Source organism: Mauremys mutica, chromosome 3, assembly GCF_020497125.1.
Source record: "Mauremys mutica isolate MM-2020 ecotype Southern chromosome 3, ASM2049712v1, whole genome shotgun sequence".
Taxonomy (NCBI): Eukaryota; Metazoa; Chordata; order Testudines; family Geoemydidae; genus Mauremys; species Mauremys mutica.
In genome coordinates, this window is record NC_059074.1 from 33,160,422 (window position 1) to 33,184,506 (window position 24,085).

The 24,085-nt window shown below is 42.8% G+C and overlaps 1 protein-coding gene across 4 annotated transcripts in view; it reads right to left on the reverse strand.

The window, feature by feature from the left end:
- The window catches only part of ASAP2 (ArfGAP with SH3 domain, ankyrin repeat and PH domain 2), a 169,328-nt gene that overhangs the window by 86,878 nt on the left and 58,365 nt on the right, over positions 1–24,085 (reverse strand). For all 4 annotated transcript variants that reach the window (XM_045011502.1, XM_045011499.1, XM_045011500.1 and 1 more), the window contains exons 6-9: positions 16,389–16,518; positions 10,274–10,359; positions 8,647–8,722; positions 8,043–8,129 (exon numbers count right to left, since the gene is read on the reverse strand). In XM_045011502.1, the coding sequence (XP_044867437.1) occupies positions 8,043–8,129; positions 8,647–8,722; positions 10,274–10,359; positions 16,389–16,518 (379 nt within the window). The remainder of the gene's footprint in view (positions 1–8,042; positions 8,130–8,646; positions 8,723–10,273; positions 10,360–16,388; positions 16,519–24,085) is intronic.

Sequence of the window (24,085 nt, forward strand, 5' to 3'; positions counted from 1 at the left end):
AACCACACTTTAGAGGAAGTAATTTATACTGTTACAAAGACTTTCTTCTAAACCAAGCTGAACAGCATAGCAAACAAGTGACAGGCATTTTATTTGTAAGTGGAACAGTAAAAACATTGTCCTGTAGGAGTGTTCTGTGCCAATGGGAGAAACATGCTAGGATAATCCCATCTTCAATTTAAGAAGTCTGTCTGAATGCAATATCACCAGAAAAGATTTGTATAATAAAATGGTGGACAACACAAATTACAACTAGCCTGCTATGCATCTTTAGTGCAAAGTTTTATTTTTAATTTATAACTATATTTCAAGAGACTTGAGAAGGGATTATTTTTATAAACACAAAGCAGTGCTGTGTTAACATGAAAGAGATGATTAACTGCATTTATATTATCAATCTATCTCTATACACCAAAAAAGCCCAAGAAAGGTCACTGTTATCTCAAGCAACTGACCCGTCTACAGCTGTGTCTGACAGTGGGGTTTCAGCTAGTTACGTCAATATATACACATTGCCTGTGAGTCAAATATGTCAGTCAATTTAGACTCTTCCATTCACTTCTGACTAGAACACAAAGCTCTGCTCCTCTCTTTCTGTGTTTTCTAGCATCACTCCCACTGGAGCCTTTGAGAGTTCACACCCTCTCTTCTATAATTCCTTATATTCTCCAAAGAATCCCTCAAGCTTCCCTGCTTGCAGGAACCTCTTACAGCCAGCCCTTCTGAATTCACATATGGCACAGCTACCATAATCAATGGAGATTAAAAATTTATCCTACCTAGCACTGGCCTAGATAGGCCAGATTCCAGGAGAACTAGAGAGGGGTCTTTAGCTTACTGAACTCAATAAATACTACATTACAGTTACTTTCAAACCTAACTTTTTAAGAAGTGAATGAATATAAAGTAATAAATTCATAGATTCCAAGGCCAGAGGGACCATTGTGACCATCTAGTCTGACCTCCTCTATAACACAGAGAGAACTTCCCCAAAATAATTCCTAGAACACTTTTAGAAAAAACACCCAATCTTGATTTTAAAATTGTCAATGATAGAGAATCCACCACAACCCTTAGTAAATTGTTCCAGTGGTTACTCTTACCATTAAGAATTTACACCTTATTTCCCATCTGAATTGGTCTATTCCACTTGCAGCCATTGGATCATACGAAATCTCTCTCTGCTATACCGAAGAGCCCATTCTTAAACATTTATTCCCTTTGCAGATACTTTATGGTCTGTAATCAAGTTACCCCCTTAACCCTTCTCTATGTTATTCTAAATAGATTGAGCTCCTTGAGTCTATAAGGCAAGTTTTCTAATCCTTTAATCATTCTCATGGCTCTTCTCTGAACCCTCTCCCATTTATCAACATCCTTCTTGATTGTGTGCACCAGAACTGGACAAAGTATTTCAGCAGTAGTTACATCGGTGCCAAATGTAGAGGTAAAGTAACCTCTCTACTCCTACTCAAGATTCCTGTTTATGCATCCCAGGATTGCATTAATTCTTTTGGCCACAGCATCACGCTGGGAGCTCATGTTCAGCTGATTAACCACTAGGACCCCCACATTTTTTCCAGTCACTGCTTCCTAGGATAGAGTCTCCCATCCTGTAAGTATGGCCTACATTCTTTTTTCCTAGATGTATACAATTAGCCATATTAAAACACAGCATAAGAACTAGAAGTCATCAAATGAAATTAATAGGCAGCAGATTTAAAACAAACAAAAGGAAGGATTTCTTCACACAACGCACAGACAACCTGCGGAACTCTTTGCCAGAGGATGTTGTAAAGGCCATAAAAGGGTTCAAAAAAAGAACTAGATAAATTCATGGAGGATAGGTCCATCAATGGCTATTAGCCAGGATGGCCAGGAATGGTGATCCTACCCTCGGTTTGCCAGAAGCGAGGAATGGGTGACAGGAGATGGATCACTTGATGATTACCTGATCTGTTCATTCCCTATGAAGCACCTGGCATAAGCCACTGTTGGAAGACAGGATACTGGGCTAGATGGACCTTTGGTCTGACCCAGTATGGCCCTTCTTACGTTCTTCTGTATGTTCTTATATATCGTGTGCTTGCACCCAGTTCACCAAACAATCCAAATCGCTCTATATCATTTATCTGTTCTCTTCATTATTTACTGTTCCCTCACTTTTTGTGTCATAGGCAAAATTTATCATTGATGATTTTATGTTTCTTTCCAGGTCGCTGATAAAGATTTTGAGTAGAGAGGGACAAGCACTGAGACCTTTGGGACCTCACTGGAAACACACCCACTTCATTATTCCCCAAGTACAACTACATTTTGAGACTTATTAGTTAGCCTTACTGATTTAACGTGTTCCATGTTAATTTTATATCAGTCTAGTAAATGAATTACTCGTTTCCACTCACTAGAATCCTATAGCTATGTTGTAGTCTTGTTGCTTGCTAGTTTTACTGTTAACTCTTTATAAGCAGAAGAGTCAACAAAGTCAAGAGAAACCAAGAAGTCATTGCACCTCAAGGTTAATATCTGAACTTATATGTATTCTACAATTTGAAAACACATTTAACATTTAAAAAAAATAAAACTAACAAGCAAAGTAAACACACACAAGCGGAATTCATTTTCAGTGACTAATTGAAAAGAAGTTGTGCTGCAAATCAAGTTTGAGGAAGTTGCATGTAAGGAAAATGATGCACACAGTCACAACAACAGATGTTCACTGTGAATGTACGCAAAAACATAACAGGGACAATATACAACATTTCCATTAGTTCATTCATTAAATGGGTTAAACACACACACACACACACACACACCCCTCTTATGTAGGCCAAATCAAGCAACCGGATTTGATTTCCAACAAAAAGAAAGAATAGTCAGTTTTGAAATCTGATTTGCACTAATACATTTTCTTTCCCCGTTAAAAACCTAATATATTTTTGAGCAATTCAAAGAACACAAAGGAAAATGGAAACAACTTTTGCATACAGACAAAACAAAAAATTTTCAAGGAAAAATCCAGTTTCTTGAAATCCATATGGAAATCATGCAACGTACTATTTATAAAAAACATTGAAACACTTACTCTCCTAGACTTCGGTCACAAAAGGTAAATGCATTTTAGGAGGGAAAAAAAAATCAGTTACAGTACAAGAAATTACATTGTAATGAATTAGACTGACCAACAGTTTGTTGTTACTATCAAAACTGACTCGTTTTCCAGTGCTTAATGTTTTTCAAATTATATTACTTTTAATATCCTGCAGGAAAGTGAGCATGTCTATGCATAACAAAGATTAGCAAAATAAAAGAATCATGCATTGTGAAATTAGCAGAACATTTTGTTTTAAAGCTATTTTTTCACGTGTACTTTTAAACCTGACAAAATACTTAACAACATAGTCCCAAAAAAATTGTATTGGTATCACTGCCTTATTACTACTTCTAAGAACATACAAGTTTATATTTCTTTTTTTCAGTTTATAACAGTGTGCTCATCACATGCACTGGGAACATTAATACAAATACTAACAAGCACAAAAAGACACAAACTTAGAGAAACCACCTCCTGAATAGCAAATAGCAAATTCCAGAGCCAAGGTACTCTCCGTCTCCACTAACAGACTACTTGCCCCCAGCTCCCCAGAACTTAAATCTGAGGACTGTTAGCAAGTGTCCTCCAGTAAGTCACAAATATCAGGCTAGTATAGGGACCTAAACCATGTGGAATTTTATACATTAAGGTTAACATCTGAAACTGCACCTCGAAACAAACTGGTATTGTCTATGGCAGGGGTTCTCAAACTGGGGGTCAGGACCCCACAGGGGGTCACGAGGTTATTACATGGGGGGTCGTGAGCTGTCAGCTTCCACCCCAAACCTCACTTTGCCTCCAGCATTTATAATGGTGTTAAATATAAAAAAAGTGTTTTTAATTTATAAGAGGGGTCACACTCGGAGGCTTGCTGTGTGAAAGGGGTCACAAGCACAATAGTTTGAGAACCACTGGTCTATGGAACAGAGGTATAATGGGCACAACCCAAGTAGAACAGACACCATATAGTAAAGGAAGCAGGTATATTACATATTAGCTGAGGTTTTCAAAGTGGTCTTAAAGAACAGCACAAAGTATAACACACAGTGATGGATTTGGAAGTAAAAATAGCTGTGCTTGACTAGTGAGGAAGGCCGTTCAGACTAATGATGAAAAAAAGCATTCAGCTACTACTGCCACCTTGGAGCCCGGCCATGGTGCAAGGATCCGGAAGGACCTCAGAACAAAAGGCAGACATAGCCCCTTCAAAGAGTTAATAAATATCTTCTCCAAACTGCAAGCACCACCTCTTTCTTGTTTGGACTGAGCTTCAGTGAACTCTTAGCCAAGAGAGTTCTACCTTGGCCAGGGGTGGAAAGTAGAGTTACCCAGCCCATCTATGTCTAATGGAAAAGAAGCTTACACCTGTGAGCCACTGCAGTTCAAAGTGTCTTACCTTCTTCACCAATGGCAGCCTCAGATATACTTTAAATGAGAAAACTGCAGAACCCCAAATAGGAAAGCCTTCTGGACAAATGAGAAACTTTTTTTCTTAGAGCTCTCCAAGAGCTGAGCAATACAAACTTAACACCATTCACCCTTGCATATCAGTAGTATCTCACAGAAAACAGTATCCAAGACTGCTGAATGGTTTATAAGCATGACTCATAGATTCTAAGGCCAAAAGGGACCATTTTGATCATCTAGTCCGACTTCCTGCATAGCACAGGCCATAGAACTTCCTCAAATGAATATCTGTTTGAACTAGAGCATATCTTTTAGAAAAATGTCCAATCTAGATTTAAAAAATTCCGAGTGATGGAACATCTACTACAATCCTTGGTAAACTGTTCCAATGATTAATTAATAGTCATTCGGCCATGACTAGAACAAGAAGCAGCACAGCATCTGTACTAAGCCCAAATGTAAAGCCAGACTGAAAGAGGTCAAGGAAGATACTAGTTATTCCACAACAACCTCCTCAATAATCTCTCCCCAAAAGAGAAGCTGAGACAGGCAAAAATGCTATACTTGTCATTTTATTTATGGATCTGTGACAGATAGGGTAATTTTCTGCATATCCTTGGAAGACCTTATTGAATTAAGTTTAAGTATCTTTGGGGTCCACTGTTTTAAATGAATTGTTTATGTATGATTGTGTTGTATTCCATGGGGGGGGCTGCCACAGCTCCTTCAGGAACTAAAAACAGTAGGTGCTGATTAAGGCAAATCAGCCAGGTTGTATGCCGCTCTCCTGGGTGCATTTGCATATACTAGTCCAAACTAGATCCTCCAGAGACCAACAGACAAAGAAAGAACTTTGGGATAAATAGTTGGAATTAACATGGATTTAGGGCCTTCTTTCTGATCCTCCAAATGTACAGGACCATCCAGTCAAGGGGACCACAATTCTTCAGGAATGACACCTTCTGGAGCCCGGAACTGGGGTGATCTTTGTTCAGCTTTTTAGCATATGTGTAGGTTCCTTCACTGTTTTTAAGACGTTTCTCTGTAATGTTTTCACTTAAAGAATAAATGTGCTTGCTTAGAAAGAGCTGCATGGTAACTTATACCTGCGGGCAATTATGCCTGGCATACCAAAGTACAGACATTCACCTGCTTAGGCAGTCTGGCTTGCTGGAATATCACAGTGCAGGCAGGGAGGTGTGCAGCCTTGAAAAACCCTGGTCAGGAGGGAGAGAGACAGAGGTCTCTGCCCATGAGAGGTGATGGCTGAGGAGCCAGGAGCCTACAGTGGGTGTCCTTGGTGGACTATGGAGAGAGGTATAGGTGCAGTTGCCCTGAACTGTGACAGATCCAACAACTACTAGAAAGAAGAAAAGTGCCACTTTGTCTAAACAAGGGAAACCAATGATGATCTCAGCCAGTGGTAAACCCAATATTCCAGGCTAGATTATAATCAGCCATAAGAGGCATGGGTCCAAACCATAGGTTGCAGCAGGGGTCTCAAACATGCGGCCCGCGGGCCGCATGCGGCCCGCGGAGCTCTTCCCTGCGGCCCGCGGAGCTCCCCAGGGGAGCTCCGCAGGGGCCCCCAAGAGAAAAGCGGAGGCTCCCGCCTCCGCCCCTCTCCTGGAGCCTCGGCGCATAGAGCGCCGAGTCTCCGTCCGAGCGCCTGAGCCCCGCCCCGATCCGAGCCGCGTGGGGAGGGGGCGGGGCTGGGAGCTCTGGGCTGAGCGCTGCGCTCGGCGTGGAGCTCCCAGCCCCGCCCCCTCACCACGCGGCTCTGAGCGGGACCGCCGGAGACGCGCTCGGGTAAGGGGGGGGGGGAAGCGGGACCCGCCGGGCCCGGGCCCGGGCCGGGGGAAGGGAAGCGGGACCCGCCGGGGCCGGGCTGGGGGGAGGGTGGGGGGAAGGGAAGCGCTCAGGGCTGGGGCAGAGGATTAGGGTGCGGGGGGATGAGGGGTTCATGATGTGGGGGCGCTCAGGGCTGGGGCAGAGGATTAGGGTGTGGGGGGATGAGGGCTCTGGCTGGGGCAGAGGATTAGGGTGCAGGGTCCTAGTGCCTGCCCTCCGCCAGTACTGGCAAGGCAGGCTTCCCTTACCCTGAGCCTCTCCAACCCCAAACCCTCAGCCCCAGCCAGAGCCCTCATTCCCCCCGCACCCTAATCCTCAGCCCCAGCCCTGAGCACCCCCACATCATGAACCCCTCATCCCCCTGCACCCTAATCCTCAGCCCCAGCCAGAGCCCTCATCCCCCCGCACCCTAATCCTCTGCCCCAGCCCTGAGCACCCCCACATCATGAACCCCTCATCCCCCCGCACCCTAATCCTCTGCCCCAGCCCTGAGCGCCCCCACATCATGAACCCCTCATCCACAGCCCTCACCCCACACTCCAAACCTCTTCCCTAGCCCTGAGCCCCCTCGCATCATGAACCCCTCATCCACAGCCCTCACCCCACAGCCCAACCCTCTTCCCTAGCCCTGAGCCCCCTCGCATCATGAACCCCTCGCCCTCAGCCCCACAGCCCTCACCCCTGCACTCCCTCCTATCCCCAAACTCTGTCCCAAAGCCTGCACCCCCACCCCCTGCCGCAGCCTGGAGCCTGCATCGAGCACAGAGCCTGCATCCAGACCCCCTCCCCCACCCAAACTCCCTCCCAGAGCCTTAGGCAGTAAATCTAAGTGCGTGTTTTGTCCTTTGAGTGAGGTGCATTACTGAGTGTATATATTTATTAAAACTGCGCGCGCTTAGGGGAGGAGGTGGAGAAGAGACAGGGCAGGGGCGGGGCCTCATGGAAGGGGTGGATTGGGGGTGGGGCCAGGGGCAGCAAGGGGGCGTGTCAGTGATGCGGCCCTCGGGCCAATGCACTAGTCCTCATGCGGCCCTCGGGGTCATTTGAGTTTGAGACCCCTGGGTTGCAGGCTGAAGTGCCCTCAGTATGTTTAAAACCTGACTGAGAAATCCTGGTTAAAACTCAGAAGACTGCATTTGTACTAATCAGATGAATAATTTAATTGATGGAACAGTTTAAGTGACTCAACATACTGACATCTTTGAGAGGTGAGGTATTGCAGAACTTCCAGCTCCATTGTTACTGTTGTAGATGAGGCATTTGGGGGTTTGGATTTATGTTAGTTAAAAATAATGTTACTGGTATTTGAGACTACATTTACTAGATAAGCTCTTTACTGCCTGGGTATTATTGATATCAAAGTGCTTTCATTCTCAGTTTGAGAAAGAACCATTCATCTACAGTTCATGGCACTGCCCAAACTACTCAAGTGTTTTACAATACTAGAAAGAGACAAGCAGCGAAGTCCTTTTGCAAACTCTCACTAAAAGTCTGCAAGGATTCCTTCCTTTAAAAAAAATTGCCAGAAGCACTTAACATCAGCATCAAGACAAAGATTAATAAGTTAACCAAAAACAATGAATAGATTTATATTGCTGGTATAAATAACTGTTGGACTTCAAATACTAACATTAAATTAGAATTGTATTTACAATGGGTATTTCAAAGTTAAATCACCTTATATGCTCACCTCTTTCTGCTCAACTTGGAGTGCTGATTTTAAAATATCTCTAAGATGTATTAGTTGTTTCCTTTCCTCATCCTGTGCTTGTTTAATCTAGAGTACAGACACAGACATGACAGAGGTTAAAAATTAATGTGTTACTATTTATATTAACACAGTTCTTTACAGCTTGTTGCTTAACTGGTTCAGATTTCCTGACAAACGATCAACAAGAATGAAAATACAAGAGAGAAACGATAAGTTCCTTTACCCATATGCCTACAAAAAACTTGACAATGGTTTGGCTGCTGGTGTGCTGAGACCACTGCCTACCACGCTGTCTCACTGTTTACTTGTACTCCCCTGTGTGTCTGTCTCCATCTGCTTTTGTCTTATATTTTGACTGTAGTTCTTCAGGACAGAGACTGTCTTTTTGTTCTATGTTCGTACTACACCTACCACAATATGGTCTTGGTCCATGACTAGTACTTCTACACACTATAGCAATACAAACAACAACAACAGTTTTATAATCTACTCAAAGCTCTACTCAATAAGTCTGAATAAAAAGGATTAGATTTCTTTAATAAACACAAAATTTGAAAAAGCAATATGGCAGACTGCTACTTACTGTGTGAAGATCAGTTGAGAGTGTTTCAATTGAAGGCTTGAGACTTTCAACTGCTTTCAGTCCATCCTGGAAGAAACTTAAAAAAAAAAAACAGAAAGGAAATAGTATTGTTAGAATTTAGTATTTTTTTCTTTTCTGTTAAAAAACAAACACTTTACTGAAAAAAGAGACATGGTAGAAGCTGGTAAATGTATATTCACAGAGACTCCATATACATCGAGGTCATAGCCATGCAACAAATTATGAAAATTCAACAAACTGCAAGGCCACAGGATACATTCATTTCATGCACTTTGGACCAATTCACCTGCAATCTGCCCACTAATCCATCTTCTTGCAAACTCATTCTAACATTCCAGCTCTCTGAACACCTTAAAAAAACCCTGACATCAATTTAAAATCAACCTGCTCAAAAAGTTTTCCTCTTTCTCACTAAAAATATGCAATCTCTTCCCCGGCACCCCCCGCCCCAATACACACCCTAGTTTTAGAATACTGATGGTTCTTCTGCACATAAAAACATGACGACTTTTAATGTCCAATGTCTCAGGATCTGATGGGAGCTTCCCATAGAAAGGAAGATCCCTCAGCTTCTCAAAGGGACCCAAGCAATCAATCACTTATTGCCAAGCATTTGAGAAGTATGTGTGGCCTGAATATACATGTGCACCGACAGTTCGAATAACTATGATCATGTTCCCTTATCCCATCTACTCCAGTACTTTTTAATTAAATAAAAACCATTCTGAACATTTTTAACATTTTCATGATTAAAAAATACAGCACACACACACAGTTTGTTTACATTAAATATTACTCTGCAGTGTTTGCAACACAAATATAGCAGCATTATGAACCACATGGGAAAAATATTATTTTCATTGCCCAAGCTCAATGAAATGCATAAAGTTGATGAATGACAAAGATTATCAACAATGAAAGTGATTTTTGAGTCTCACTAGTAGTACAGCAAAGAAAATTTACTTTTATACAACCTGATGGATGTTTATGGATCTAAACAGGTTGATAATGTCGTTCACACTTCAGAATAATGAGTGTATTGCTACATTATCAATCTGTCAAAAACAAATAGAGTAAAACAAGTCCTAGTATTTTGCAGTCTAATGAGAGCTTCTGAGTTTCTCATTATTGAAGTTCTCCATTCAGCTAGAAATAAAGTAAAGCCATTCTTTCAACACACCTTTACACTACTGCTTATCCAATGTATTTTTAGAGAGAATAGAACTGACTTTGCTCATTGATAGATACACTCAAAGATTTCAAAGCCAGCAGGCCAATCTGTCTCGCTCCCTTCCATGGACAGATTACTGAACACGACAAACAATCATGTGGTGATTATGTGTTGCAGATGACAACATGCCACAATATTAGCTCAATCTAGCACCTCATTTCATATTAAGTAATATAGCAACAAACCAGTAATTGATCTATTAGACCAAATCAATATGTCAAAAGTCTGCAGTGAAATGTGTTCAGCTGAGTCTTAGATCTATTTTGAAGACACAGAAAAATATTTTTGGAAAAGTTATTGCCGCTACCAGTTTCCATGAAAATGCAAAATATTGTAATTATAGAATCTTTTGAAACAAAGAAACATAAAACTTACTTGCACTGTGCATGAAAATACTTGATCAAATTCTGCAGCAAGTCAACTCCTTTTTTAATCTTGATTTCATTGACTTTCAGAAGGTACTGTTAAAACAGTAATTCACAGAAGTAAAATTAATGAAATATCAATTACTTTTTCATATTTTGTGATTTATAGGAATGGTAATTTCAAAATTATTTTCAATTATATTTCAACAAGCTTTAACAACCACAGCAGATTTTGAAAAGCTGAAAAAAAATTGACCATGTGGAAGAGAGACCTCAGGGCATCAACCAAACTTCAAACAACTGGTGTCAATGCCAAGTCTTAATATCCAATTCAGATACTTGTCTGTTGCTAACTCAAACCCTTGCCCTTTAACTCTTGAGGCCTACTAAAAGTCAGATCACAAGAAGCATGAGGGAGACCTGGAGGGCCTTCAGGAAATCATCCTGTAACCAAACAGTAGCATCTAGATGCACATTCACAGTCAAGCCAGCCATGGTGCAAGCCCAAGATACATCTATCTGGCAATAAACATGTTTGTATGCCAGAAACGGGGGAGGGATAGCTCAGTGGTTTGAGCATTGGCCTGCTAAACCCAGGATTGTAAGTTCAATCCTTGAGGGAGCCACTTAGGGATCTGGGGCAAAAATCAGTACTTGGTCCTGCTAGTGAAGGCAGGGGGCTGGACTCAATGACCTTCCAAGGTCCCTTCCAGTTGTAGGAGATAGATATATCTCCAATTATTATTATAAGGGATTTTCAGTATTGCCAACCCTAATCACAAATCATGAAATGGGGGATGAGGGGGAACACGGTTTTTCATCCATCTTCTGATTTTTGCATTCCCCTGTCCAGCTGCATCGTGTCTGTGACAATTTCAGCATTGCCAGCTCTCACAAAGTTATAGTGAGCATGGTGATGTAGGATCCTGTGGGAGGAGCACTTACTAGAGACTCAACCAAGATCAGTGGCCCATTGTGCTGGGCACTTTACAAACACATAATAAGAGATGGTACCTGCCCTGAAGAGCTTGCAGTTTAGTGCAAAGGATGGTGGTGAGTCTGTGGTGTGGGAGCTGGAACTATGACTCCCTAAAGTCACCTCATGGAGGGGCCACCAAACATCCATTAAATGAAAATAACTTTTAATCTCAGCTGAGTAGGGAGGACTTCAAACTGGTGACCTACAAGTGAAAGGTTCTCTCACATTAACAATGCCCTGAGGCACAAGGCTTGCTTATTGGACAGATACATTTAACTAATCAAATTCTGACTTTCTGAAGGCAGGTGCTTCCACTCTCTGGATACACAGGCAAAATCTCCCACACTTTTGCTTAGTCTCAAACACACTAAGGGTATGTCTACAGTACCCCCCAGATCAGCGGGCAGCGATCAATCCGGCGAGGGTCGATTTATCGCGTCTAGTCTAGGCGGAGTTGATGGGGGAGCGGCAGCAGCCAACTCACTGCGGTGAAAACACCACAGTAAATCGATCTAAGTACATCGACTTCAGCTACATTATTCACATAGCTGAAGTTGCGTAACTCAGCTCGATCCCCCCCGCCTCCCTCTCAGTGTATACTAGGCCTAAGTCTGCAGTACCTATTCTTAACTGGACAGTTCTCATTAACCAAATATAAATAAAAATGCAACAGTAAAATGAATATTTAAAAGTGAATTTAGATGTTGTGCTGGTATGTTTTGTAACATAAAATCATTCTAGCGATTATTCCAGGATCCTTATGTTAAAATTAATATATATGTATTTTTCCTCAACCCCCACGTTATCAGCATGGTTTGCCCCTGAAGGGTATGCTTGTGTTCATTTTGGATAAAATGTGGTTTACAGGGTGCTTATGCATAGGGAAGCATGCTGTGGCTCACCAGCCTAGGAACATTCTGGAGAAGGCCACGGGGAGGGGTGTGAGCTCAGCATGTGGAATGGAGAACTATGAGCATGTGATAAACAAACCCATATATGGAAATGTTAACTCTGATTGGTTAGAGGTTCATGTTATGTAACTTGTTATGTAAGTGCCATGTGGTATAAAATAGCAAGGGGAAGGGCTCCTTGCTGGAGGGACTCTGCCTGATTTTTGTACCAGGGGCTTTCCTTGTGCACATATTGAATAAAGCCTTGTTGAACTGAATTGAATCGCATTGCATTGAACTGCATCGAATCGAAGTCCCTTGATTCTACCCAGCAGCAGACTCACTGGGAACCACAAAATCCCAACACCCCCATAGCCTTCAAATCCACCTCAGCTACAGGATTAACTAGTAGGGGAAAGCACACTGTTTTCCTTTACATAGATCAGCTCCTCCAGGGAAGCACAACATATACATTGTCAGTGGGTTACACAAGTGTTTGAGAGACAGCAGAAAAACACTGGTCACCATCAGGATTCTTTGTTTCTATTCTTGGCTCTGGGAGCAGATTGAGGTCTAGTGGTTACAGACAGCACAGCCAAATGTAAAAATAACCCTGTTTGGGTCATCTGTGGGGGTGAAACGCAGGATCTTTGGATGTTAAAACACGAGCCTCTACCTCTTGAGCTAAAGAGCCATGGGTGAATCCTGGCCCCACTGAAGTCAAGATCCTAAATCTCTTAACATGGAAACAGTAGCAACACAGGACTAGTAGGGACCTCCTAAGTCACTGAACCCAATCCCCTCTGACCACAGGCAACTGCATTCATAAACATATCAGTAGCAGTCACAAATCTTTACATGTAATCTAGCAGCTACAGTATGACACAGATCTACACTGTTATACATAAGCACCTAAACCAGGGGTGGGCAAACCACAGCCCGTGGGCTGGATCTGGCTCATCAGGGCTTTGGATCCAGCCCACGGGATTACCACCCCAATGGCGCCGCAGGCCTGCGCTACTACCATTGACCGGAAATGGGAGTACCGCAGCCAGTGGGAGCTTCGGGGGAAGGACCCACAGGCAAGGGCAGCGCACAGAGACATCTGCCCTCCCCTCCCTGAGCAGCGGCAGGGATGTGGTGCCAGCTGCTTCGAGAGTGGCATGGGGCCAGGGCGGCAGGCAGGCAGCCTGCCCTGGCACACACAACTGCCACCCCGGAGCCCACATCCCAAACCCCTCCTGTACCCCGCACCCCCAATACCCTGCCCTGAGCCCCCACAACCCTCTGCCCTGAGCCCCCTGCCATACCCCAACCCCCTGCCACACCCTGCACCCCTTCTGCACTACAATCCCCTACCATGAGCCCCCTCCTGCATCCCCCTGCACCCTAACCCCCTTCTCTGAGCCTCCTTGTACACCCCACACCCCTCCTCTGCCCCAACCCCTTGCCCTGAGCCCCTTCCTGTGCACTGCACCCCCTCCCCTCCCACACCCCGCACTCCCTCCCTCAGCCCTACATATTCATGGCCGTGCATGCAATTTCCCCACCCAGATGTGGCCCTCAGGCCAAAAAGTTTGCCCATTGACATGTTCCTTCTAAAAGGTGTGGCAGAGTGGATGACAAAACTCTATTATCTCAGAATGCTAGGTTCTATTCCTAGCTCTGACTGAAGTGACCTTTTGCAAGTTCTTAGTTATCTTCTCTGTGAAACTGGCAAATAATTGTTATTCCCACAAGTTATGAAACCTTGACTCAAAATAAGGGTTATGAAAGGCACAGAAATATCAACCGCATTCCGTAGATGAGCTAGAACCAAAAACTCATGGTCTCTGGGCTTGCAGTTTAATGCACCTTCCTCTAAGCCTTAAGGCATTTTAGGAAAGGGAAGGGGTATCACTCTCATTTTGCTTCTCCAAAATCATGTGAAGGCTTTTCAAATCATCATGAGCTTCTGTAAAGTAAGGGTCAAATCATGTCACCCATAATAAATTTGTGAGAACTGGCGATGCTGAACTTTACAACCACACATAGAGCACTTCTTGTAACAGCTGAGCTGCTTCTTCTCTGACACTTCTTTAAAAAAAAAAAAAGACTGGGAAGGAAGCAACTCAAGGGAAGCAAGAGATGCACACTCACAAAATGCAGTGCTTCATTATAGAAAAATAAGGATTTTATTGCACAACAAAGAAAACAAGCTATAATAAGGGCTGCAGAAATTCTGTAGGAATTTTTTAAGTATCACTAAAATTAAACTGAAATGCCACAACTGAAAAATATATTATATCTTGCAAAATGAAAGCTTCAAAGTGGTATAGGTTTATTTAATTTATTTCTTCTTCCTTACCTATGCAAGGTCATGAACCATGGAACGTTACTGTCTACAGGATATGGTTATGGAATATATTTAATCCTTTCTGTATGACTGAATACTGAAGCACAGCCTTCAGTGCTTCATTTTATTGTGCTTGTTCAAATTAAGCATTGAACCGATGAAAGCTTCCAACCAGCTTCATACAAAATACTTTCAGCTTTTTTAAAGTAAAGAGATTCAACAAAGCTCAAAAGCCCCAAACTTGATCTCATCTAAACCATCCTTTTTTCTTAAAATTTTTCACTGTTGTAGCAACATCAGGAACATTATCCTATACAGCAGGTTCTTATGCTGTGCTCATCTTCACAGTATTTGAGCTTCTCCTACAAAGGACTGGTGAGGGCTTTAAGGAAAGTGGAAAGCAGCAAATTTTTCAAGTCCTGAGGCAGAGGGAGAGGGAAACTGCGACATCAGCCCCCGCCTCCCTCCCTGCGCTCTCTGCACCCCCCCCCACACACACACCTTTGCCTCTGTGTTAAAGTGCATGAGCATTCCACAATAATGGTTTGCTTTGTATCCTGGAGCAGATCAGCACAGCACACAATGGCTGTCAGAAACCATGCTGTGAAAGGGGAGGGGCACATGTCTCCAGGGCAGCCGAGTTCAAACAATGGGCAAAGCTATCACTTGAGGCATTATGGGACAGCTCCGGAGGCCAATTACAGCGCAGAAAGCAATCAAGTGTCTACACTGGCAATAGAGCGCTGGAGCCTCTGCACAAATAACCTTATGACTCTCATTGAGGTAGGTTTTTTTGCAGCGCTGCAACTGAGGAGTTACTGCGCACAAAGTGGCTTGGTAGTGCATACACGTCTGCAGTTTGAGCACTAAAAGCTGCTTTACTATACAGAAACTTGCCAGTGTATACAACCCCTTAGACTCGGTATAGGAGTACAAGGCTTTTCTAATGAATCGCCACAGTCACATCAGCATGTGGAATCAATTAGCGCCAACCAACACTAGAATCTAGAGCACGTGGCTTGCGAGCCGCATGCAGCTCTTTTACAATTAAAGTTCGACTCACAGAGTCCCCCACGTCCCCTCCTTCTCTACCTACCAGACTGGGGGAGGGGGAGCTCAGGACCTCTGCCTTGCAGCAAGTTGGTGAGATAGGGGCTTCTGACCAGTGGGGAAGGGGGTCTCGGGACTTCAGCCCCACAGGGCACACCTTCTGGGGCTCAGGGCTTCAACAGGAATGGGGCTGAAGCCCCAAGCCCCGGCAGGTGCCTCCTGTGGGGCAGAAGCCCCGAGCCCCGGCAAGCGCACCTAGGCTCTCAAACTTCTGAATATAGTCGTATGCAGCTCGGAAGGACAGTTTTGTCCACCCCTGACCTAGAATATCTCAATAGAAGAGGATCAATTTTCTAAGCAGGTCTTAAAGTCTGGCTCCCTGTAACATGAAACCAAAAAGGGTGGGAGCAGTACATCAAATGCTTCACAATTACAAACAATCATTATTACATTATTAGTATCATCATGAAGAATCTGAAAGGCAAAGTCCATTACTAATGGCTGTTTGTTTTTCAATACCAGCCCAATGATGTGGAACTGAGATTTTCATATTACACCACTGCAACAGATAGCCTAAACCCTAAATAACTTGTGGTGTAGTAGTAGTGTGAAGACTATTTAATTTAATCTGTGAATAATGTATTGAATGAGACATGGGTGATTCTATAATTTATTAGTACATAATAGCAGAGAATGTAGATTCCTTGCTGAAGTTAGTGTGGCAGGGTGAAGAAGTTTAATATCCTGAGTCTAATAAAAACCTTCAAGTTTTCTTTGAATGCAACAGTTGTCATAATGCAGAATCTATCTTTTCTCAAATTTCCTTTTTAAGAATATTAATGGAACAATTGTATTCTATGTTAAACCTTACCTCACACATCTGAAGCTGGAAGAACCGTCTTTCTTTCTCCATTTCTTCTGCAATTTCAGCTCCACTTATTTCTGTACGGATCATTCCATGTAGCTTAGCATGCTCCTTTTTTTCTTTCTCTATTTTCGTACTACGTGGAAAAGAACAGCTAAATCAAGTACACTACAATGGACCCTTGTAGTCCTGCAAATTTTAGATTACTTCCAATTTCTATTTAATTTTAAATTTGATAGTGACCAAGAAACAGCCAATGACTTGCTGTGATAGAAGTCTAATCCAACCGTGCTACCATGAGTGACTGACACAGGAACTCAAAAAAAAAAAAAAAGTGGTAGGAAGATACAGTGTTATCTCGTTGAGAGAAAAGACACATTTATGATTCAAATTAATGCATAATCCCAATTGACTAATCTTGGTTAACAGAGTTTAATTGTGTCACTAGATTTTAAGAGCTTCCCTTGTCAGCATGGCTTCCTCTCTGTGTGCAGGGTTCCCAAAGCACAGCTGCCATCTCTTCTGCTGCTGAGCCAGCTGGCACCGGGGATGCCGGCCAGCTGGCTGTGTTGCAGATTTTAAAGTCTGCTAAGCCAAGTGCCTTGATCCTCTGAAGGTTTCTGCCAGTTTTCTGAAACCTATGTGTAATATGGGTTCTACTATATTGGAGCAAGAATTACAGTATTTTCTCATGACATGGTTTTAACATTACTCTAAATGGAGAACCTGAACTTAGTGTAAAATGACTTGCATGTGTTTAGAATTTCCAATCATCAATAAGCTCTGTATTTGCATCTTCTCTCAAGAGAATGATTAAGCGTCTCGTCTTGAGTCCCAAGCAGCCAGGGGATATACCAGAATTAATCTTTCCATCAACCTTGCCACTAAGAAATGTTCTGGAACACAAACATTTAATCCCTACTACACCCTCCCTTTTGGTAAATCAAATAAAACAAATTCCTTGCAATTTTCCAGTATCCCTGGACATATACAGCTAGCACAGGGGTAGGCAACCTATGGCACGTATGCCGAAGGCAGCACACAAGCTGATTTTCAGTGGCACTCACACTGCCTGGGTCCTGGCTACCGGTCCAGGGAGATCTGCATTTTAATTTAATTTTAAATGAAGCTTCTTAAACATTTTAAAAACCTTATTTACTTTACACACAACAATAGTTTAGTTATATATTATAGACTTATAGAAAGAGACCTTCTAAAAACATTAAAATGTATTAATGGCACACTAAACCTTAAATTAGAGTGAATAAATGAAGACTCAGCACACCACTTCTGAAAGGTTGCTGACCCCTGAGCTAGCATTTTGCAGACTTTCAGCCTATAAAGTTTTCCAGGAATGAAGGGATATCCTAAGAAAAACTCCTCCCTCTTTCACAGAGATTCATAGATTTCAAGATCTGAAGGAACCATTGTAAAATATAAAAGACACAGCAATTTTTACTCCTCCCACTACAGACACATTTGAATGCATGACTTCTAGCTTCAGAAGGGGGAGCCATTCCCCTAAGCCACCAGGCTATCTAACCTCTCCAGGGGATATACATCCTACACAATCATTTACATGAATCAAAAGCTAACTCCAGAACTTTTCTGGAGCCAGGCAGAGCCTTGATACTGAATGCATAAGTGAAAAGCTCCATGAAACTTCAAGGAGACAAAAATCAGACAGGTTAAGGTCATGGATAGGAATGATCCCATACAGGCATCAGAGGAAGAAATTAGAGGGGTGCCAAGGAAAAGTCTGCATTCCTGTCTCATTATGGTTACATAGCAGTCACAGAGCTTATCTCTAGGACCAGTGCTTTTAAGCTTTTGCTGGATGATATGTTCAGTGTAAAACACCAGAACCAGATGATGTGGAAGTAAACCAACAAAATGAAGACTCCATCATTTTAAGTGCTAAAAATACCAGCATCTCAAATGGTGATTGCCTATGTAATGAGAAAAAGGGAATAATATCAGCAATAGTACAAACAGATCTACCCAAAGAAACCATATGCCAGGCACAAAGGATTAACCAGGCACCAGTTATGAAGAACAAGGAGAAAGGATTTAAGCAAAGAATTCACAGAAGATAGTGAAATCAGCTCTCGTTTCTTTTTTGGCACTGTAGGCAGAGTAGCCTGCCCATACACAAGCTTCTGCCAACAAGGGAAACTAGATGAGTGGGTTTCAAAACTTCAAACATGAGAGCAAGTATCCAAAAAATGTTTTTAAATCTCTCAGTTTCAACAGTAGCCCATGGAAAATAATGAGAGAACTGAATTAATTGAAATGTGATCAGGTCTACATCAACAACTCCTGGCATCTGGTTTGCTCACTCAGTACAAATTTGAACCTAGGTTTTCCAAGAAGATCTATTATGCGAAACTACCCAGGCAATGAAGCAATTACATTTTAGAAAGAAACACAAGGGTAATAACCCCAAAACACAACAGAAAAACTATTTAATGCCATTACAAAATATTTTGTAGTTCGTTCTAGTTTATTCAGATAGAGGGAGGGGAAACCTTACACACACAAAAAACCCAAACTTTACACAGTGTCAATCAACTGACCACAACAAAGAGGCAGGTGTTTGCACAGCTACCATGCTGACACCTTCTGCACATGCACATGTAGACATTTGCACTTAGTTTAAAATCAACACACTGCAACCCATTCAGGGAGCAGCAGGGTAAGACTAATCTAAAATGAGTAGAGATCTGCACAGCAGACAAGAAAAGAACCACTCTGTATGAAAGGGCAAGATGAAGGCCTATAATGAAAAAGTAGCTATGTAGATATGTCTTATCCAGTTTTCACAGTATGTCACTATTATTTGCATTTTTTTCCTAGTTTCAGAGTCAAAGTTAGATAATTAGATAACTAGGACTTCTAATACTCTTGAAAAGTTTATTTTGCCTTTTAGAGCTCAAATATGAGAAAAAGCAGGTCGCTACTTAAAGGCTTTTACATAGAAAAATCACTATTTCAAAGGAGTTAATTGTTCTTTTGTTCTGACACTGACATGGATATGAATTTATGAAAAACTAGAGGAGATAAGCTATTGCAACAAAAATGGACATCCATTCTAACTTCTAAAGACCACATTTTTAAAGGTAGATTACCTTTGTAATAGAGTTGAAGATACACTATCACTTGTATTTCAAAGGCTATTTCCTTTTTATAAAACTCATGTTATACCTTTCCATCACTGACAAGTCCCCATCAATCCAGTCTCACATTTCAGTCTGACTCTCCAACATATCCTCTTGTATGACTTGCTCTTTACTTAAAAGTTCAAAATGCTTCTTCCTCTCCTTGTATTTTCTATCACTATTGACACCACCACTATCCAAACCCACAATCTATAAGTCATCTTCAGCCTGTCCCTCTCGTCCTGCACATATAAGTGGTCATGTCCAAATCTTTTCCCCTTCTTCCTCAATAATATTCAAAGATCTATGCGGTCGTATTTCCCATTTTAAGAACAGGGACTCTCACTCAAAATGGAAGAAATGTTTCGTGTGACCACTGTACAATATTGGAAATAGAAACCTTTAACTAACCTTTTACTGTAACTGTGGCTCTTCAGGATGTGTTACACATGTTCCACTGTAGGGGCGTGCCCGCCCAGTTGTCAGATTTTTCCCTCAGTGGTACCCGTCGGAGCAACCAGAGTGACCTCTGCTACCCCATGCTACTGCACGCAGGTGTAAATGGCAGAGCTGGCCCTGGCACCCATCAGTTCCTTCCTACTGCATAGATTCCAATAGAGAGGGGAAGGATGATGGATCATGGAATGAACATGTGCAACACATCTAGAACAACAACAATCACGGAAAAATATTAGTAACTTTTTTCTTTGTGTGATTGCATGTGTCCATTCCACTGTAGGTCTCACAAGCAGTACAAACTGGAGGTTGGCTCAGAACAGAGGATTACTCAGCCAAACCGGGCATCGTCTCTGAATTGCTGAGAGATGGCCTAGTGAGAGGCAAACGTATGGCAAGGTTGCCATCTTGCAAATGTCCAAGATGGGAAAGGCTGCAGAAGCTACCTGAGACCTGTTTGACTCTGCCAAAACTCTTCTCCGCGGCGTCACATCTGTCAGCTGGTAGCATAATCGAAAACAAGTGGATATCCAAGAAGAGACTGTTTGGGTGGACGTTGGACAGGCTTTCATTCTGTCTGCAATTGCGATGAACAGTTCCACCAAAGACCTAAATGGTTAGTCCGGTTCAGATAAAAAGCCAAACTCTTCTACCACCTAGAGTGTAGAGCTTTTTCTTCTTCTATATGGGCATAAGGCTTTGGAAAGAAGATCGGTAAATAGATTGCTTGGTGAATGTGAAAACTGGAAACCTCTTCAGTAAGAAACTTCAGGTGAGGGCAAAAGTAAAACTCTCTCTCTACAGAAGACCATACAGGGAGATGATGATACTAGAGCTCGCAATTCCCCCACTCTCCTGGCTGAGGTAATGGCAACTAAATAGCCACTTTCACTAAAAGGTGTAGCAGGGAACAGGTCACCCGTGGCTCAAAGGGAGGACCCATCAGCTTTGCTAAAACTAGATTCAAGTTCCACGCAGAGACAGGGTCCTGTACCTGTGGATATAATCTGTTGAGACCTTTCAAAAATCTGACAGACATAGGATGGTAGAAGAGTGAGCAGTTGTAAACAGGAGGGTGGAAAGCCAACACAGCCATTGGGTGTACTTTGATGGATCTAACAATTAACCATTGTTGTTTCAGGAACAAGAGATTGTTCAATATATGCTGGATAACAGTCCGGGCCAAGAAAATGCCTTTTTACCAGGAGCAGATGGAGAATCTTTTCCATTTAAACAGGTAAATACCCCTAGTCAAAGGCTTTCTACTATTCAGAAGCACTTCCTGTACTCCCTTAAAAATAAACCACTTCCAACTATATCAGCCATGAAACAACCAGACAATCAGGTGGAAGGCCTTCAGGTTGAGATGTAGAAGGTGGCCATGGTCCTGAGAGACCATGTCTGTGTCTAGCAGGAGTGACAGTGGAGATCTGATTAATAAGGCTACTAAAGCTGAAAATCAGTACTGCTGGGGCCATGCTGGAGCAATGAGTATAAGGTGATCCTAGTCTTGTTTGATTTTGGGCAGGAGCGGAACCAGAGGGGAGGCATATAGCAGGCCATTTGATCATGGTAATAGGAAAGCATTTGTCAAAGAACCCAGGCTATAACCCAGCTTGGGAACAAAACTGACTACATGTTCTGTTGGCCTCTGTTGCTTCTGTGGGAGTTCCCCAGAGCTGGAAAATTTATTTGGCAATATCTGGACAAAGGGATCAGTCATGGTGAATGATACACAACCTGCTTAGGTGGCCTGCCAGAACATTCTGCATCCCTGGAAGGTGGATCCAAGTGATGATGTGGAAATCACCAAGGAGAATTGCTTCTTGGCACAACGGCATTGATTGGGCTTCTCCTTGCTTATTCACATAAAACCTAGCTGCTCTATTGTCTGTTAGCACCAACAAATTCTTTTGTTCAATGTGTGGAAGAAACACTATACAAGCCAAATGGACGGCTCACAATTTCCTTACATTTATATGTAGCTTTAGATCCTAGGCAGACCAAAGAGCTTGTGTCAGCAGCACACCCAAGTGATTCCCCCCAATCTAGTTCCAATGCATCTGTAAGTAAGGTGAGCATCTGTTTTGGAGCAGCAAAGCAAAGTCCAACACAAACACTGGAGGGTTCCGTCCACCAGTCCAGACAGGACAAGACCTGATTTGGTACTTGGACCACCGTGTCCATATGATGAGAGTTTGGTGACTACACCAGTACTAACCAACCTTGTAACTTTCTGAAGTGCAGTCTGGCAGTACTGCACTAGGTAAGTACTGTGTTTTATATGATGTCTGGAATGTGCCTGTGACATTGGAGCACTACCATAATACAAATCAACAAGTAAACAACATCACACTACAGCAAGTCTATGGTGCAAGAGCTGATGCATTAATATCTAATGCACCACAACAGGGCTGATCAAACTGACATGTGTGGGTGAGATTTGGCTCACCACTTTGTTAAATATGGTCTGCCTGCTGGAAGTCTGAGCAGTTTTTCTGACACATGCATTCCTTCTCCATATGCTCCCTCTGCATGTCTGCTGTTAGTGTGTAAGCACACGGGAGAAGCAATGAGAGTGTAAGGAGGGAAAAAACACAAAGAAATCAAAAACAAAAAAAGAGCCTATGCTCCACACTAACCAGGTCTAGCCAAACAGTCATAATTTGACCAGTTCCACTGTCATGTATTAGAGGTATCATGAGCCCAGACGAACACTGAACTCAGGGCCTGTCAGTAAGAAAAAGGAACTGGTTTTAAATAATTTACATTTAAAAAAAAATACTTGCAATTTATAAGGTTACATGAGAAGTTTCCTAATGACACAGTCTGAAGATACAGGGGATTTTACCAGTAACTATTGGTCTTTAAGAGTGTAATCTATACATATACAAGTGTGCTTCTTGCTAGGAGCGAGGATTCACAATGTAATGGAGAGACTGCGAGACTCATCAAGCCCTCGGATCGCTACCCCTTCCTGCTTCTCCATGTGGGAACCAATGATACGGCCAAGAATGACCTTGAGCGGATCACCGCAAACTATGTGGCTCTGGGAAGAAGGATAAAGGAGTATGAGGCGCAAGTAGTGTTCTCATCCATCCTCCCTATGGAAGGAAAAGGCCCGGGTAGAGACCGTCGAATCGTGCAAGTCAATGAATGGCTACGCAGGTGGTGTTGGAGAGAAGGCTTTGGATTCTTTGACCATGAGATGGTGTTCCAAGAAAAAGGAGTGCGAGGCAGAGACAGGCTCCACTTAACGAAGAGCGGGAAGAGCATCTTCGCAAGCAGGCTGGCTAACCTAGTGAGGACGGCTTTAAACTACGTTCACCGGGGGAAGGAGACCAAAGCCCTGAGGTAAGTGGGGAAGTGGGATGCCGGGAGGAAGCAGAAGCAGGAGAGCACAAGAGGGGAGGACTCCTGCCTCATACTGAGAAAGCAAGACGATCAGCAAGTTATCTTAAGTGCCTATACACAAATGCAAGAAGCCTGGGAAACAAGCAGGGAGAACTGGAAGTCCTGGCACAGTCAAGGAGCTATAATGTGATTGGAATAACAGAGACCTGGTGGGATAAATCACATGACTGGAGTACTGTTATGGATGGATATAAACTGTTCAGGAAGGACAGGCAGGGCAGAAAAGGTGGAGGAGTTGCACTGTATGTAAGAGAGCAGTATGACTGCTCAGAGCTCCAGTATGAAACTACAGAAAAACCTGAGTGTCTCTGGATTAAGTTTAGAAGTGTGAGCAACAAAGGTGATGTCGTGGTGGGAGTCTGCTATAGACCACTAGATCAGGGGGATGAGGTGGACGAGGCTTTCTTCCAGCAACTAACAGAAGTTACTAGATCACAGGCCCTGGTTCTCATGGGGGACTACAATCACCCCAATATCTGCTGGGAGAGCAATACAGCGATGCACAGACAATCCAGGACGTTTTTGGAAAGCGTAGGGGACAATTTCCTGGTGCAAGTGCTGGAGGAACCAACTAGGGGCAGAGCTCTTCTTGACCTGCTGCTCACAAACAGGGAAGAATTAGTAGGGGAAGCAAAAGTGGATGGGAACCTGTGAGGCAGTAACCATGACATGGTC